General features: G+C 39.2%; 1 protein-coding gene across 1 annotated transcript in view; it reads right to left on the bottom strand.

The window, feature by feature from the left end:
* Positions 1-15,685, bottom strand: part of Slc44a5 (solute carrier family 44 member 5) — a 132,002-nt gene that overhangs the window by 39,688 nt on the left and 76,629 nt on the right. Inside the window, exons 6-8 of the mRNA XM_017803341.1 lie at positions 14,522-14,582; positions 831-954; positions 224-246 (exon numbers count right to left, since the gene is read on the bottom strand). Coding sequence (XP_017658830.1) covers positions 224-246; positions 831-954; positions 14,522-14,582 — 208 coding nt within the window. The remainder of the gene's footprint in view (positions 1-223; positions 247-830; positions 955-14,521; positions 14,583-15,685) is intronic.

Raw genomic sequence — 15,685 nt, 5'->3', positions numbered from 1 at the left:
AATTACTTTCTTTTCAGTTTTTTAAAAAATTATTTATTATTTTTATTGTATGTGTATGAGTGTATTGCCTGCATGTATGTGAGAGCACCCGTGTCGTGCAGTGCTGTGGTCAGAAGAGGGCTTCGGAGTCCCCTGAAACTGGAGTTAAGGATGGTTCGTAGCCACCATGTGGGTGCTGGGAATTGAACCCGGGTCCTCTCCAAGAGCAGTCAGTGCTCTTAACCGCTGAGCCATCTCTCCAGCCCCCTTTTCTCAGTCTTAATACTTATACATGCATCACAGTACGCTGATTTCTGTTGTGCGTCTTTCTGCATTTTATATCAGTGAACATACATGTATCATTATTTTCTGATTCTATCCCACGCAGCTTTACATTTTGCACATTCATTTACATTGCTAAATATGCAGGGGGCGTGCTGTGTCACCACACTGTTAATGTCCTTTAAGAAAGAGAAATGGAATTTTAGAATCTTTCATTTTGTTTGTAATTCTGTAAGTGAGCTATGAAATGAAGCCATTTATGACCGTGCACATGTGAACATCCAGGAAAGTGTAGGATATCATATGCCACAGCCGAACAGAAAAGCAGTAAATTTACTTTGTTCTAATCAATAATTGATCATTCATAATATGTAATAATTAACATTTGTCCTGGTCTCTCCCTCTACTCAGTTCTCTTTACATCATATACCAAGTTCTCCAATGTAGAGTGGTATGCGCATTTCATAATAACCGGCATGCCAATTCCTGGAACACCTAAGCTCTGGGAGCTTTATTACTATGTACAACAACAGGATACATCACAACTGGAAACAGATACGTAAACATACTTTGAGGCCTCCCTGAGCTCCACGACATTTCTTACGTTTCCACTTCCGTCTTCAAACGTTATCTTATGTCCTACTGTTAAGGATGCATTCGTGGAGGAGAAGTCAGGGAAACATCTTTGGAGAACTGCCAAAGGAAACAAAAGATGCAAACCTTTGTGCCACGCCCTTCTTTCATAAGTCCTTTGTTATCTATACAAATACTTGCTACCTATGTGAATTGTTCAATAAAGATGGATAATTGCCCTCTATTGATGACTTCAAGATTTTCTGACAGTTCTGCCACCAAAACAGAAATAACATCATACTCTGAAGTCACGGAGCCAACCTGCTGAGGGGTTTTCTGTTTTGTTTTGTGTGTTTTGTGTGTGTGTGTGTGTTTTTTAAGCACCTGAAAGAGTCCTCAAACTGCCATGCATAAGATGCACAGACTAAGTGATGTTGACTCATACCACACACACTGAGCACAATTTAAAGAAACTCTGCATCTACTTGTGTGAAGGGATTTGTTTAAGATTGTTAGTTTTAAGGTCTTGGATGGAACCGAGCATGCAGCTTAATAGACAGGAAGTTTGCCTGACACTTGGGAAACGCAGGGTTTGACCCTGAGCACTGTACTAGCTGGGTGTGCTGGTGCACACCGGCAATCCCAGCACCTGCGAAGCAGAGGCAGGAGGAGCAGAAGTTCAAGGTTAGTCTTGGCTACATAATGAGTTCGAGGTTAGCCTGGGATCCATGAGACCCAGACTCAAAATTTAAAAAAAAATCCTTAAGTGAAATCTTGAAAACTAGAGATTAGTGAATAAGGATCAGTTCAGACTTCAGGCTTCTATGAGGACTGGGCTTGTGTTGGTAAATTCCTAATAACTGGCCTCTTTCCTGGCTATGTATCTACATATTTTTATTGTTGGTACTGGTGTTGACTGATGCTACCCAGAGAGGGCCACACTTTCTAGACTGATACAGAGTCTGAGAAGAATTAGGCCATTGTTCAGTTGTCTACGGTCTTATTTGATTAAATGGAATCATTTCCTCTTTACAAATACATTACTTTAACTTTTTGTTTTACAGTGCTGGGAACGAAATCTACTTAAAAATATTAGAACCCTAATTTTAAATAAAGATGTAAAGAAAATCAGAAGTGGATCATTTTCGTATGTGTTAGGTTTTTTGTCAATTTTAATTGAATTTTTGCAGATTTCATACAATACATTTTTATCACATTTAGATCCCATCCCCTCTCTTTGCCCCCACAGCCCCTCCACTGGATTTTATGCATTCTGTCATATATATTAAGGCTTATTGAGCCATATTGTGTCCCCAAATACCCTCTGGTATGTCCATCCACTGGGACCTGGTTAACCCTTTTAGCATCATTCCTTAAAGAAAACCAAGTTTCCCTCAGCTAAGATGGGGATTCTTACCCATTTTCCCACTTCTATGCTGGGTTTTTATCTGGTTTGAACTTGCATGGGGCTTGTGTGTGCTGTCACCATTCCTGTGAGTTCACATATGTAACTGACCACCTATGTGGAAACTCTTTCCCCATGGTCATCCACCTTCCCCCAGCTCTTGTACAGTGATCCCGAGTCTTTGGAGGCAGAGGTTGGATATAGGTGTCCTACCCAGGGAAAGCACTCAGAGGTCTCTTATTCTCTACACTTTGGCCAGCTGTGGCTTTCTGGGCTAATCACCATCTGCTGCATGAGGAAGCTTCGTTGGTGAGAGTTGAGAGATGCATTAATATTCTTCCTACCCCGTTTTACTATGTTCTCTGAGTGTTAGGTACAGGGGCTGCATTGCAGGTGAAACTTAGGATGAAACTTTGAATAAGTGTCTCACAGACACTTACTCCCTGCCTTTGACCAATTCTGGAACTCTGTAATAGTCCCCATCTGTTGCAAATGAAACTTTTTTGATGAGTGGTGAGAGGCACACTTGCCTGTAAATATGAGGATTCATATTTAAAATATAGTAAGAAATTATGTTTATTTAGGAATGTGGCAAAAGTAGGTTTTTCTGTAGGATCTATGACCTCTCCAGTCATGTGTATTTGGCTATGTTTACAGTACCACATAGGAGTTCCCTCCCATTGAGTGGATCTTATATCCAATTAGACAGCTGTTGATTGCTCTCAAGATAAAAAGTGCCACTCCCACACCAATAAAGCTAGGTTACTGGGCCAATAATTATGTTTATTAGGCTACACAGCTGGGTAGGATCATTAATTAGTTTTCTTCCTTAGTAGCCTGCAAAGTATCCCCTAGAACCATGAGAGGTAGTCATCGGGGAGAAGGCTTCCAGGTCAGTTCCGGCTTAATTGCTCCAAGCCCTGTGAATGCTGTTTGTCCTGTCTTCAGCAATAGGGACAAATTCTGGGAGGCAATCAAGGGCTGTGGCAACAGCCTGTGTTATTTTGGGACTCTTTAGACTACCCTGACCAACAACTCAAAGGGAGGTGTCTCCTGCCTGGCACTGTGTTTTTTGTTATATAGCCTTCAGCTATACAGAGGGAGGGAGGGAGAGAGGGAGATGGGGAGGGGGAGAGGGGGAGAGAGGGAGAGAGGGAAGGAGAGAGATGGGGGGGAGAGAGAGGATGAAGTATTTTTTAATATGCTATTTGAACTAATACATTTCTGTCCAGTTTTTCACATTACCTAAGCATCTTTCTTCTCTCTCCCCCTGAATAACCCTCCCTCATCGCTCCCTTAATAAAGTACCGATATTTCCCCATTTCCTCCTTGATAATACCCATCTCCTACTATCCCCCTCTCTCAGCCTCCTTCTTTCACTTAGCCTCCACGGTTCATTTCTATTTTCTTGTTCCCTGTGGTTACATCAGGATATATACTCACATCGAAGGATTTGAAGCTAAGATCCACAAATGAGAGAGAGCACGTGTCTCTTGTTTTTCTAAGTCTGTGTTACTTAATATAACAGCCTCTAGTTTCATCCATTTACCTTCTGTCATATTTTATGATTTCGTCTTTATCACTGAGCAGAACTCCACTGTGTAGATGTACCACATTTTCATTATCCATTCATCACTTGAGGGACATTTAAGTTGTTTCCATTTCTTAACTACTATGAAAAGAGCAACAAGCGTGGCTGCACAAGTGTCTCTGCAGCAGGATGAGTCCTTTGGGTACATGCCAAGAAGTGGTATAACTGGGTCATATGGTAGGTCTATTTTAGCATTTCAAGAGTTCGCCACACTGCTTTCCACAGTGGTTGCACGAGTTTGCAATCCCACCAGCAGAGGATGAGTGTTCGCCTTTCCTTGCATCCCTGGCAGCGTTTGTTGTCTTTTCTTCTCTTATCTTAGTCATTCTGACAGAGGGAAGGTGAAATCTTAGAGTAGGCTCAATTTGCATTTCCCTAATTACTAACGATGCTGAACCCTTTTAAAGTGTTTCTTAGCCATCTTTATTTCTTCTTTTGAGAGCTCACTGTGCAGATCCATAGCCCATTTCTTAAAATAGTTATTATTTTTTATTTTATGTGTATGAGTGTAATGCCTGCACCCATGTCCTGCAATGCCGACAGAGGCCAGAAAAAGTCATTGGATCCCCTGGAAATGGAGTAACAGATAGTTGTTAGCCATCACGTGGGTGCTGGGAATTGAACCTGGGTCCTCTGCAAGAGCAGTCAGTGCTCTTATCTGCTGAGCCATCTTTCCAGCCCCCCATAGCCCATTTTTTAATTGGATCGTTTGTTTTCTTGCTGTTTTGCTTTTTAAGTTCCTTGTATATTCTGGATATTAATCCTCTGTCAGATTTACAGCTGGTAAAGATTTTCTCCCGTTCTGTGGGCTTCCTCTCCACTAGATTGGCTGTTTCCTTTGCTGGACAGAAGCTTTTTAGTTTAATGAGGTTCTATTTGTTGATTGTTGATCTTAATTCTGGAGTGACTGATGTCTGCTTTAGAAAGTGCTTTCCTGCACTTATAGGGTACTGCCTATCCTTTCTTCTAACAGTTTCGGATTTTAAAGTTTTACATTGAAATTTTTGATCCATTTAGAGTTGGCTGTAGTGCAGGGTGATAGATGTGGGTCTAATTTCATTCTTCTACATGTGGAGATCCAGTTTTGCCTCACTGAAGATGCTATCTTTCCTCCAATGTGTGTTCTTGGAACGTCTGTCAAATATCAGGTGCCTGAAATTGCTTGCATTCATGTTTGGCTCTTCTGTTGTGTTCCATTGATCTACATGTTTGTCTTTGTTTCAGTACCATGCTGCTTTTATGATTATAGCTCTGTAGTATTGTTTAAGATCTGATATGATGATCCCCCCAGCATTGTTCTTTCTGCTCAGGATTGCTTTGAATATCCAGGGTCTTTTCTGATTCCATATAAAATTTAGGATTTTTGCCCCTATTTCTATGAAAAATGCCATGGGGATTTTGATTGGGATTTCACTGAATCTATAAATTACTTTTGGAAGATGGGAATTTTTCACAATATTAATTCTACTAATACATCAGCATGAGAGATCTTTCTAGCTCCTGGTATCTTTTACCTCTTTCTTCAAAGACTTATAATTATCATTGTAGAGATCTTTACTACCTTTTGTTAAGATAATTTCTAGATTTTTTTGAGGCTATTGTGAATGGGAGTGTTTCCATAACTCTTTTTCTGATTGCTTGGTATATAGATTATTGGTACATAGAAAGGTTACTGATTTTTGCAAATTGATTTTGTATCCTGCCACTATACTTAAAGTGTCAATCATTTATAAAATTTTTCTCGTAGAATTTTTGGGATCTCTTTTGTATAACATCATATCATCTGCAAACATAATTTGACCTTTTCTTTTCAATTAGTGTTCCTTTAATTTCCTTCTCTTGTCTCATTGGTCTTGCAAGAGTTTCAAGCACTATACTGAAAAGAAGTGGAGACAGTGGACAGCCTTCTCTGGTTCCTGATTTTAATGGGAATGCTTCAAGCTTTTCACCTTTTAGAATGATGATGGCTGTGGGTTTGTTGTATATGGCTTTAATTATGAGATATGTTCCCTCCAGTCCTATTCCCTCTAGAACTTTGAACATAAATGCATGATGAATTTTGTCAAAAGCCTTCTCTCCATCTATTGAGCTGACCATGTCATTCTTATCTTTGAGTCCATTTGTATGATTTATGATGTTTATTAACTTAGATATACTGAACCATCCCTGCATCTCTGGAATAAAGCTGACTTGATTATGGTGGATGATCTTTTTGATGTGTGTCTGTATGCAGTTTGCAAGTATTTTGTTAAGAATTTTTGCATCCATGTTCATTAAGGATATGGGTCTATAATTATCTTTTTTTGTTGTGTCTTTACCTGGTATTGGTATTAGACTGATATTGGCTACATAGAAGTTTTGGAGTTATCACTCTATTTCTGTGTTGTTGAATAATTTAAGCAGTATTGGTTATAGATTTTCTTTGGCTGTCTGGTAGAATTTTGCTGTGAATCCAACTGGGCCTGGGATGTTTTAGGCAGGAGGTTTTGTATTACTGTTTCAATTTCCTTATATGTTATGGGTCTGTTTAAGCTGTTGATCTCATCTTGGTTTAGTTTTGGTGGTTCCCATGCCTTTAGATACCCATCCATTTCTTTTAAGTTTTCAAATTTAGTAGTGTATAATTTCTTAAAGTATTCACTTGCAATATTCTGGATCTTTTTGTTGTCTGTTGTGATGTTTCCCCTTTCATCTCTGATTTTGTTGATTTGGAGTTGTTCTTTCTTTTGTTTAACTGGGCTAATGGTCTATCTTGTTTATCTTTTCAAAGAACCAGAGTTTGCAGATTGCTGGTCCATGAACAGGACTCCACCCACCCAGGGCTTAGGGACCTTCATAAAATAGGGGGAAGAAAAATTGTAAGAGCCTGGGAGGGGGTGCACGACCATATGGAAACAGAGTCCCACAAGCTCCTGGGAACCTGCTCATATGATTCTATGGCAATGGTGCCAGGATACACAAGTCCCAGAGGTTTTGTTGTGTTGTATTGTCCTTTTCATTTAGTTCCAGGAATACTTTTATTTCTTTCTTCTTTATTTCTCCTTTGACCCATTCATCATTCAGGAGTGTGTTGTTTAATCTCCATGTGTTCATGTAGTTACTTGGGTTTCTTCTGGTGTTGAATCTAAGCTTTATTGCATTAGCTTAAAAATAGTGGTCTGATAGCATGCATGGAATTATTTAAATCTTTTTGTATTTGTTGAGGCTTGTTTTGTGCCCCAGTATGTGGTCGATTTTGGAGAAAGTTCCATGGAGCACTGAATAGAAAGTATACTCTTTGGTGCTTGAGTGGAATATTTGGTATATGTCTGTTAGGCCCATTTGATATATGGTATTGTTTAATTCAGATGTCTCTCTGTTGATTCTCTGTCCTGTTGACCTATCTAATGGAGACAATGGGGGTATTGAAGTCCCCTACTATTAATAAATTGGGATTAATCTGGGTCTTAAAGTCCTGTAGTACTGTTTTTATGAAGTTGGGTGCACCAGAGTTTGGTGACTATATGTTCATGAAGATATTCTTGGTCAATTTTTCCTTTGATCAGAATGACATGGCCCTCTTTATCTCTTCAGAATAATTTTAGTTTGAAGTCCACTTTGTCAGATATTAGAATTACAACTCCTCCTCTTTTCTTAGCACCATTTGCTTGGAATATTTTTTTTTCCATCCTTTCACTTTAAGATAGCACCTGTCCTTGAAATTGAGATGGGTTTCTTGCAGACAACAAAAAGATGGGTTTGTTTCTTAATCCATTCAACTAGTCTGTGTGTTTTGACTGGGGAGTTCAGTCCATTGATATTTAAAGTTATTAATCAAAGATGTGTATTGATTCCTGTCATTTTTATTTCTGTTCATATTCTTGGTGTAGCTGTGCTTTTCCATACTTATACCTTCATTAAGTTTCTTTCTGTAACCCCTTGTGTATAGTCGTTCTTTCTTCAGCTCTTTGTATTGCTCCAAGAACTCTCTGAAGGGCTGGTTTTGTGGACATAAATTCTTTCAGCCTATTTATGTCATGGAAGATTTTTCTTTTCCCTTCAACTATGATAGACGTTTTGGCTCGGTAAAGTAATCTGGGTTGTCATCTGTGGTCATTTAGAACTGGGAATACTTTGGTCCAGGCTTTTCTGGCTTTCATAGTTTGCACTGAAAAGTCAGCTGTAATCCTGATTGGTTTTCCTTTAAATGTGACTTGTTTTTCTTTTGCAGCTTTCAGTATTGTCTCTTTGTTCTGAACATTTAGTGTTTTTACTATGATGTGCCGTGGAGAGTTTCTTTTCTGGTCCTGTCTTAATGGTGTTCTATGTGCTTCTTCTATTTGTATGGGCATGTCTTTCTTTAATTTGGGGAAATTTTCTTCTACAATCCTGTTGGAGATCTGTTCCATACCATTATCCTGAGATTCTTGTCTTTCCTGTGTGCCTATGATGCGTAAGTTTGGTCTTTTTATAGTGTCACAAAATTCCTGCATATTCCATTCTTGTGTTTTCTTAAAATTTTCATAATCTTTGCTTGAGTGGTCTAATTTGTCCACTTTATCTTCCAGCCTTTATATTCTGTTTTCCATTTCATTCATCCTATTGGTGAGGCTTTCTCCTGTCATTTCTAATTGGCTTATTGAGTGTTTCACTTCCTTCTTCATTTCAGCCTGAGTAGTCTTCAATATTTCTAACTCTTTTCTGAATTCATTCAGAAGTTTATCCCTGTCTTCCTTCAGTTGATTTCTCTGTGTGTTTTTTTAATTCATTGAATTCTTTAATCATGTTCATAACTGTTCTTTTCAATTCCATGCCCTGTGTTATCTCTAGGGGGTTCTCACTGATCTCCTCTACAGGACTGTTGGTACATGGTGGGGATATATTATTTTGGTTTTTCATGTTATTATTTTTTCTCTGTGACTTTGACATGTGGGCTTCTTTTGTAGTTTCTGGTTCTTGTGTGAGACTCAAGCCTTCTTTTATTGAGTTTAGGTCTGCTTCTGTTTGTAAACTTTATGTGCCTTTGTGGTTTACTTGTTGGGCATGAAAAGCTGCTTGGTCTAGACTTCAGGTTCTCTCTTTTGATTTTTATATTGGAGGGGCCAGATGGCTTTAGTCCGGCTGCTCAGGAGTTCTGACAGAGGCCCAAGTTGGATAAGGATCAGATGCTCTCAGGCTTTCTCACAAGGTCTGGATCCCTCTAGTCAGTAGGCACAGTACAATTTGGGAACATTGCTAGGTAGAGGTAGAATTCAGGACTCTCAGGCAGTCAGGAAAGGAGGCTGGTCTCAGTAATCCAGGTTGGGGGTGGGATAACCAGGGATGAAAGTTGGTCTCAGGTGTGCAAAGGCGAGGTGGGAGAGGGAACAGGCTTTGGGGGCTCCAGGGGACTAGACTGAAGAAATGGGTTGGTCCAGGTGCAAAGGATCAGGAAGCAGTGGAGAGTCTGGGCCAGAGGTCTGGGGTGTCAAGAGAAGAAATGGGCCAGTGGCCATGCTAGGAGGAGAGACGTGGTGGGGGACAGAGCAAAGGTTTTTAAAGTATTCCCATCTAATATTCTGGATCTTTTGGGTGTCTACTGTGATGCTTCCCCTTTTGTGTCTGATTTGAATTTGCTTTTTTTTTTCTTTTTGTTAGCTGAGCTAAGTGTCTGTCTATCTTGTTTAGCTTTTCAAAGAACCAGTTTTTATATTCATCTATTCTTTGTATTATTTTCTTTGTGTCTATTTGAGTTCTGCTCTGATTTTTATTATTTCTTCTTATCTCCAGGGTTTGGGTCTGATTTATTTTTAGCTTTCCAGATTCTTGAGTTGTACCGTTAAGTCATTTAATGTGCCCTTTCTGATTTTTTTAATGTTGACACTCAGAGTTATAAATTCCCCTCTTAGGACTCTTTTCGGGTGCCCAGGATGTTGTGTTCCTGTACCATTCTTTTCCTTTGGTTCCAGGAAATACTTCGGTTTCTTTCTTGGTTTCTTCTTTGGCGCAGTCACCATTCTGGAGTGTGTGGCTTAATCTCCATGAGTTTGTGTAGTTACTAGAGTCATTTGCTGTTGATTTTAAGCTTTATTGAAATGTGGTATGATAGAGTACATAATTTTTTTTGTATTTGCTGAGGTTTGTTTGGTGTTCCAGAATGTGGTCAATTTTAGAGAAACTTCCATGGGCTGTTAAATATAAAGTGTAGTCTTTGGTGCTTGAGTGGAATATTCTGTCAAGTTCATTTGATGTATGATATCATTTAATTCAGATGTTTCTCTGTTTATCCTTTGTCCAGTTGATCTGTCTATTGGAAAGAGTGGGATATTGAAATCACCTACTATTGCTGAGCTCAGGTTAATCTGTGTCTTAAAGTCCAGTAGTAGTGTTTATATGAAATTGGGTACAACAGAGTTCATGCATATAAGTTCATGATTATAATTTCTTCTTGGTTGATTGTTTCTTTGATCAGACTGAGGTGACTTATTTTTTCTTTTCTGACTAATTCTAATTTGAAGTGTATTTTGTCATATATTGGAATTGCAATGCCTGTTTCTTTTTCCATCCTTTCACCTAAGGTGCCTATCCTTGAAGGTGAGATGAGTTTCTTACAGACAACAAAAATGTTTCCTAATCCATTCATCTAGCCCGTGTCTTTTGACTGGGGAGTTGAGACCATTGATACTTAAAGTTATTATTGAAAGATATATACTGGTTACTGACATTTTAATTTCTGTTTGTGTTTTTGGTCCTATTTGTGTTTCCATAATGATAACTTCATTTTTTTGTTGTTTTATTTTGTTTTTGTTTGTTTTTCTGTAGCCTCTTGAGTATGGACATTTCTTTCTTCAGTCCTTCGTATTGCTTCAAGTGTTCTTTGTCAGGCTGGTTTGGTGGACATGAATTCTTTCAACCTATTGTATCATGGAAGATTTTTCTTTCCCCTTCAGCTATGATAGACAGTTTGGGTAGATAAAATGTTCTGGGTTGGCATCTACAATAATTTAGGACTGGAATACTTTGGTCTAGTCTCTTCTGGCGTTTACATTTTGCACTGAAAAGTCAGCTGTAATTCTGATGGGTTTTCCTTTATATGTAACTTGGTGTTGATACCTTGCAGTTTTCAATATCCTCTCTTTGTTTTGTACATTTATTGTTTTTACTGTGATATGCTGAAGGGAGTCTCTGTCCTTGTATATTTATTGTTCTTTGTCTTCCTTGTATTTGTATGGGTATGGCCTTAATTCAGGGAAGTTTTCTTCGATAATCCTGTTCTTCACTATCTGGTCAATGCCATTAACCTGAGCTGCTTCTCCTTCTTCTATGCCTAGGATGTGTACATTTGGTCTTTCCATGGTGTCCCCCATTTCCTGCACATTGCATTTCTGTGTTTTTAAAATTTCTCATATTCTTTGCTTGAGTGATTTAATTCTTCAACTTTATCATGCAGTCTTGATATTCTGTTTTCCATTTGATTCATTCGTTCACTCATTCACTCATTCATTCATTCATTCATTCATCCATTCTGCTCATCAGGCTTTTCCTGCTCAAATTGACTTATTGAATTTTTCAATTCCATCTTCACTTCAGCCTGAATCTTCTTCAATATTTCTATCTCTTTCATGAATTCACTTTTTAAACCCTGAATTGTCTTTGTTCTTTCATTCTTCTGTATATTTGTATTTTCTTGAGCTCCAGCCAGGAGTTTGTTCCTGTCCTCTTTGAGCTGTTGTTGTTGTGTGCGTTTTCTTTAAAGTAGTTGGGTTCTTTGATCATGTTTATAATTGTTTTTTTAAGTTCTATGTCAGTGTTCTTCTGGGCACTTCTCATTGTAGAACACTTTTATAGGACTGGCTTGTTTGGCACTCTGGCAGCAGCAGGTGGGAAGGGGCCTGGGCCCAAGAGTTTGTTCCTGTCCTCTTTGAGCTGTTGTTGTTGTGTGCGTTTTCTTTAAAGTAGTTGGGTTCTTTGATCATGTTTATAATTGTTTTTTTAAGTTCTATGTCAGTGTTCTTCTGGGCACTTCTCATTGTAGAACACTTTTATAGGACTGGCTTGTTTGGCACTCTGGCAGCAGCAGGTGGGAAGGGGCCTGGGCCCAAGAGGGTCAGGACAGGCTCAATTTTTTCATCTCTGTTGAATAGATGAGTAAGTCCTCTAGATATTCTAGCAAGCTGTAATTATGCAGTGAAGACCATGAGGAAACCCTCTCTCTCATTCTCTCTCTCTCTCTCTCTCTCTCTCTCTCTCTCTCTCTCTCTCTGCATCATTAATTTTCCTGTGGACCGTGAACCTATCATATTGACACAGTCAATACAGAGAGTGAAGGAACACATCTTATGAAGCCTTTCCAGCTGTTCTGGATGTCTCACTGACCTACCTTCAGCTTTTGAGGCTCCAATGAGTCAGGCTGGTCCCTTCAGTGGCTTCCCTCTCTTTCTCCTGCCCTCCACTCCCCTTTCTGGGGCAGATGTGAGGAAGTAACCGCTATGATTTCTTTCTGCTCAGTCCAATCATTGCTTTGCTTCCTGTCATTGAAACCGTCTACACAGGGACCCCAATAGCCTCACGTGCCAGAGCTCATTCCCCAGCATGGTACTTGACACACAGTAGAACTCAGCTGGTATTTCTTACTGAATGAGTCAACTTTTCTGAGCCTTTGTGAAACTTTCTTTGGCCTACATGAAGTCATAATGTCTTCTCTCTTCCCTTCTTTCTATACATTCTGTCCCTAACTACTTCCTAAATATAAATTCCCACCTGTTGGGCCCCCTGACTCATCCCACATATCTCTGGCATTCACATCTGACATGTCAGCTTCCATTAATTTGTATGCTCATTGTATATTTGGAAAGTATGGAAAATATGCAGAGCAGCTACAAATCCACACTCCATCCTGCCACTGTGATGAGCTGAATTGCCTTTCTGATGAACTTCCTTCCAGCTTCTCTTCTACATGATCCTTCCCCTTTGAATGTGAAAATTACACAGGACATACAATATTTTCTCTTCTTCCTTTCAGTTAATGTTACTCATTTCCTGTTATAAACTTTCAAAAATATTTTATTATTTTTTTATTTTATGTGTCTATGTGTACTGCATGCATGTAGGTAAGTGCATCCATGTCATGTGATACACAAGAAGGACAGAAGAGGCTGTCGGATCCCCTGGAACTGGAGTTACAGACAGTTGGTAGCTGCCATGTGGGTGCTGGGATTCGAACCTGGGTCTTCTGCAAGAACAGCCAGTGTTCTTAACCACTGAGCCACCTCTCCAGCCCCTCCTGTTATAAACTTATAATGACCAATTTTATAAGCTGTACACCATGCCAGTGAGTGCTACCCTTGATCCCGTGGTAAGAAGAGGACAAACAGACTGTAGTGTTTGTCTTAACGTCTCTCACACTAGACTATGAAAGCCTGTGCCCTATTCATTCTTAAATCCCCAATGTACATTTTATATGATGTGGTTTCACCTAACTATAATTGTGAGACAGGAAGAGTGCCTTATACATTTACATCCTCCAGGACTGATTTAAGTTTTCCTCTCTGCATAAAAAGTTTTGACACTGGTTTTGGCTACATAAAGTTATTATCTCTGATTTCCAGGTCACTATTGTTTCTCACATGAACCTACAGCTTTGCTTCAGGGTCTATAATGGCCCCCAAAAAGATGGTGAGCACTCAAGACGTGTATTTGGTGGTAATCAATTCAACACACTTGCCTTTCTACTTAGATGGGTGACTATTCGCCTTTATTTTGTTTTAAAGGAAGTGTGCACTCAGTGTGGAGAAATGGAGGGGTAGAAAAGAGAAGAAAGAGGGAAATGCCCACAGCTTCGTCCCATCCCCTTCCCCTTGGCAAACAGCCCTTTAGTGTTTTGTTCTATTATTTGTTTACCTTTTCTTTGAATAATTTTTGGTGTTCATTTTAATTTCCACATGCTTGTCATAACAGCACCTATAATAATATGCATCACTTAATACTGAAACATGTATGTTACTATGCCTATATTTCATAATTTGAAAGTGTCTCCTCCACCGGATGCCTGTCGTTATGTCGTGCGCCCTTGTTCTTGGACACTGCAATTTCACGTCTCTTTTCTTCTCCTCTCTGTTTTTCGTTTGTTTTGTAAATCTTTATTCTTAATTACTTTAAATGAACATTGGGTTGGTCACTTTTGTGTGACATTTCTTCTCTGTAATTAGGATTACATTCTTAAAAAAGGAAAACGAGTGGCCATTTTTTTCTATAACAGTATCAGTTTACATTTAAATTTCAAAGAAATGAAATGTAAATTCATTAACAAAACACATAAGAATTTCAAATTCCAAATTATAAAGACAGGTATACATGTCATTCCTGCTTCATGCGCAATTGTGGAGCAAGTATTTTGGCTGAATTCGGGACTGGGTATGCAGGACTATGTTCATGTGTACTATATATGCTGTAGAGCTACATATAATCACACTTATGGGCTTCTTAAAACCAATTTTACGACTTTCTTATGTGCTTATGTAGGAAAGCCCCAAACCTCACAGAACAGCAGTTATGCACCAGGAATGCTCCCTGGCTGGAGTGAGGACAGGCTCAGCTGTGGACTGTAATTTAGGGATCTCACCAGACACAGAACCAGACTTAGCCTAAGTTTCAGCAACTGTGAACTAAGGAAACTGACTTAAATAACATTTTGGTAGATTCTATGTTTCAGAGGTAAAATAATTGTCACTTACAAGGTCTGCTTGGGAAGACAGCTGTGGGACAGTCACCACGCATAAAGATTTCAGACAGAGACTGAAAGAGAAGGAAGTTCACGTTATCTTCAAAGGATAGCAATGTCTACTTTGTCCTGTTATCATCACTTTGTGCTTTGAAAATTTAACTCCACATCTCGGGATTCTAAATCATTTCCACCACTGCCAGTAACTGTGGCTGTCATACTCACAAAGAGGACAAAACCCTCTTTATTGAATGAATAATGATAAGACAAGATCTTCTGACATGAAGACATATCTGTGAAATGTATCTCAGCCAGACTATGACTCTCTAATCCTTCCAAATTTTTTGAGAAACAGCCTCTTCTCTATATAACAGCCAATTAATATTATCTAATATAGTAAAGCTTCACAAATTCCTTGTGAATGTCAAACTTAGGGAGGAGTATTTCTTTTTAAGATTTATTTTTATTCTATGCATATGAGTGTTTGCCTGAATATATGTATGTGTGCCAGCTGTCTGTGGAGGCCAGAAGAGGGAATTGGATCCCTGAAAATGAAATTACAGAAAGTTGTTAGCCATCAGTGGGTGCTGGGAACCAAATCCAGGTCCTCTGTAAGCATAGTAAGTGCTCTTAATCACAAAGTCATTTCTCCAGACCTGAGGGGTGGTTTTAAAATTATTTTTATAGAAGGGGCGAGGGAGGGAGGGAGGGAGAGACTGAGATTCCAAGGCATGTGTGTGGAAGTCAGATGGCAACTTATTGGCATCAGTTCTCTCCCTCTACCATGTGGTTTCCAGGGACAGAACTCAGGTCATCAGGGGCTTGGTGGCAAGCACCTTTAACAGCTGAGCCATCTCATATGCTTTTTGTTGTTATTGTTGTTGTTGTTGTTGTTTTGTTTTAAATGTGTAGTTGTTCTCAGACTAGACTTGGAAGTAAAATTCTTGTTTCCAAGTTGCCATGGAGCTTTATCCCTACATTAGTAAAATGGTAACTGTAACTGATATTAAATTCTAGCCCTTGACTGCAACACAGTCCACTGAGGTGCAGAGAACTGTTGGTGTCATAGAACAGGTGGATCTAATGTGGCAGACACAACAGTCTTTCTTAACTCCCAAGTCTACACAGTGATGCACTATGAATGATGTGTGTGTCTCTGTGTCTACACCATAAGCAG

The sequence above is a fragment of the Nannospalax galili genome, unplaced genomic scaffold (assembly GCF_000622305.1).
Source record: "Nannospalax galili isolate Female #2095 unplaced genomic scaffold, S.galili_v1.0 scaffold387, whole genome shotgun sequence".
NCBI lineage: Eukaryota > Metazoa > Chordata > Mammalia > Rodentia > Spalacidae > Nannospalax > Nannospalax galili.
Note: the sequence above shows the minus strand (reverse complement) of the source record. Positions and strands in the feature narration are given on the sequence as shown.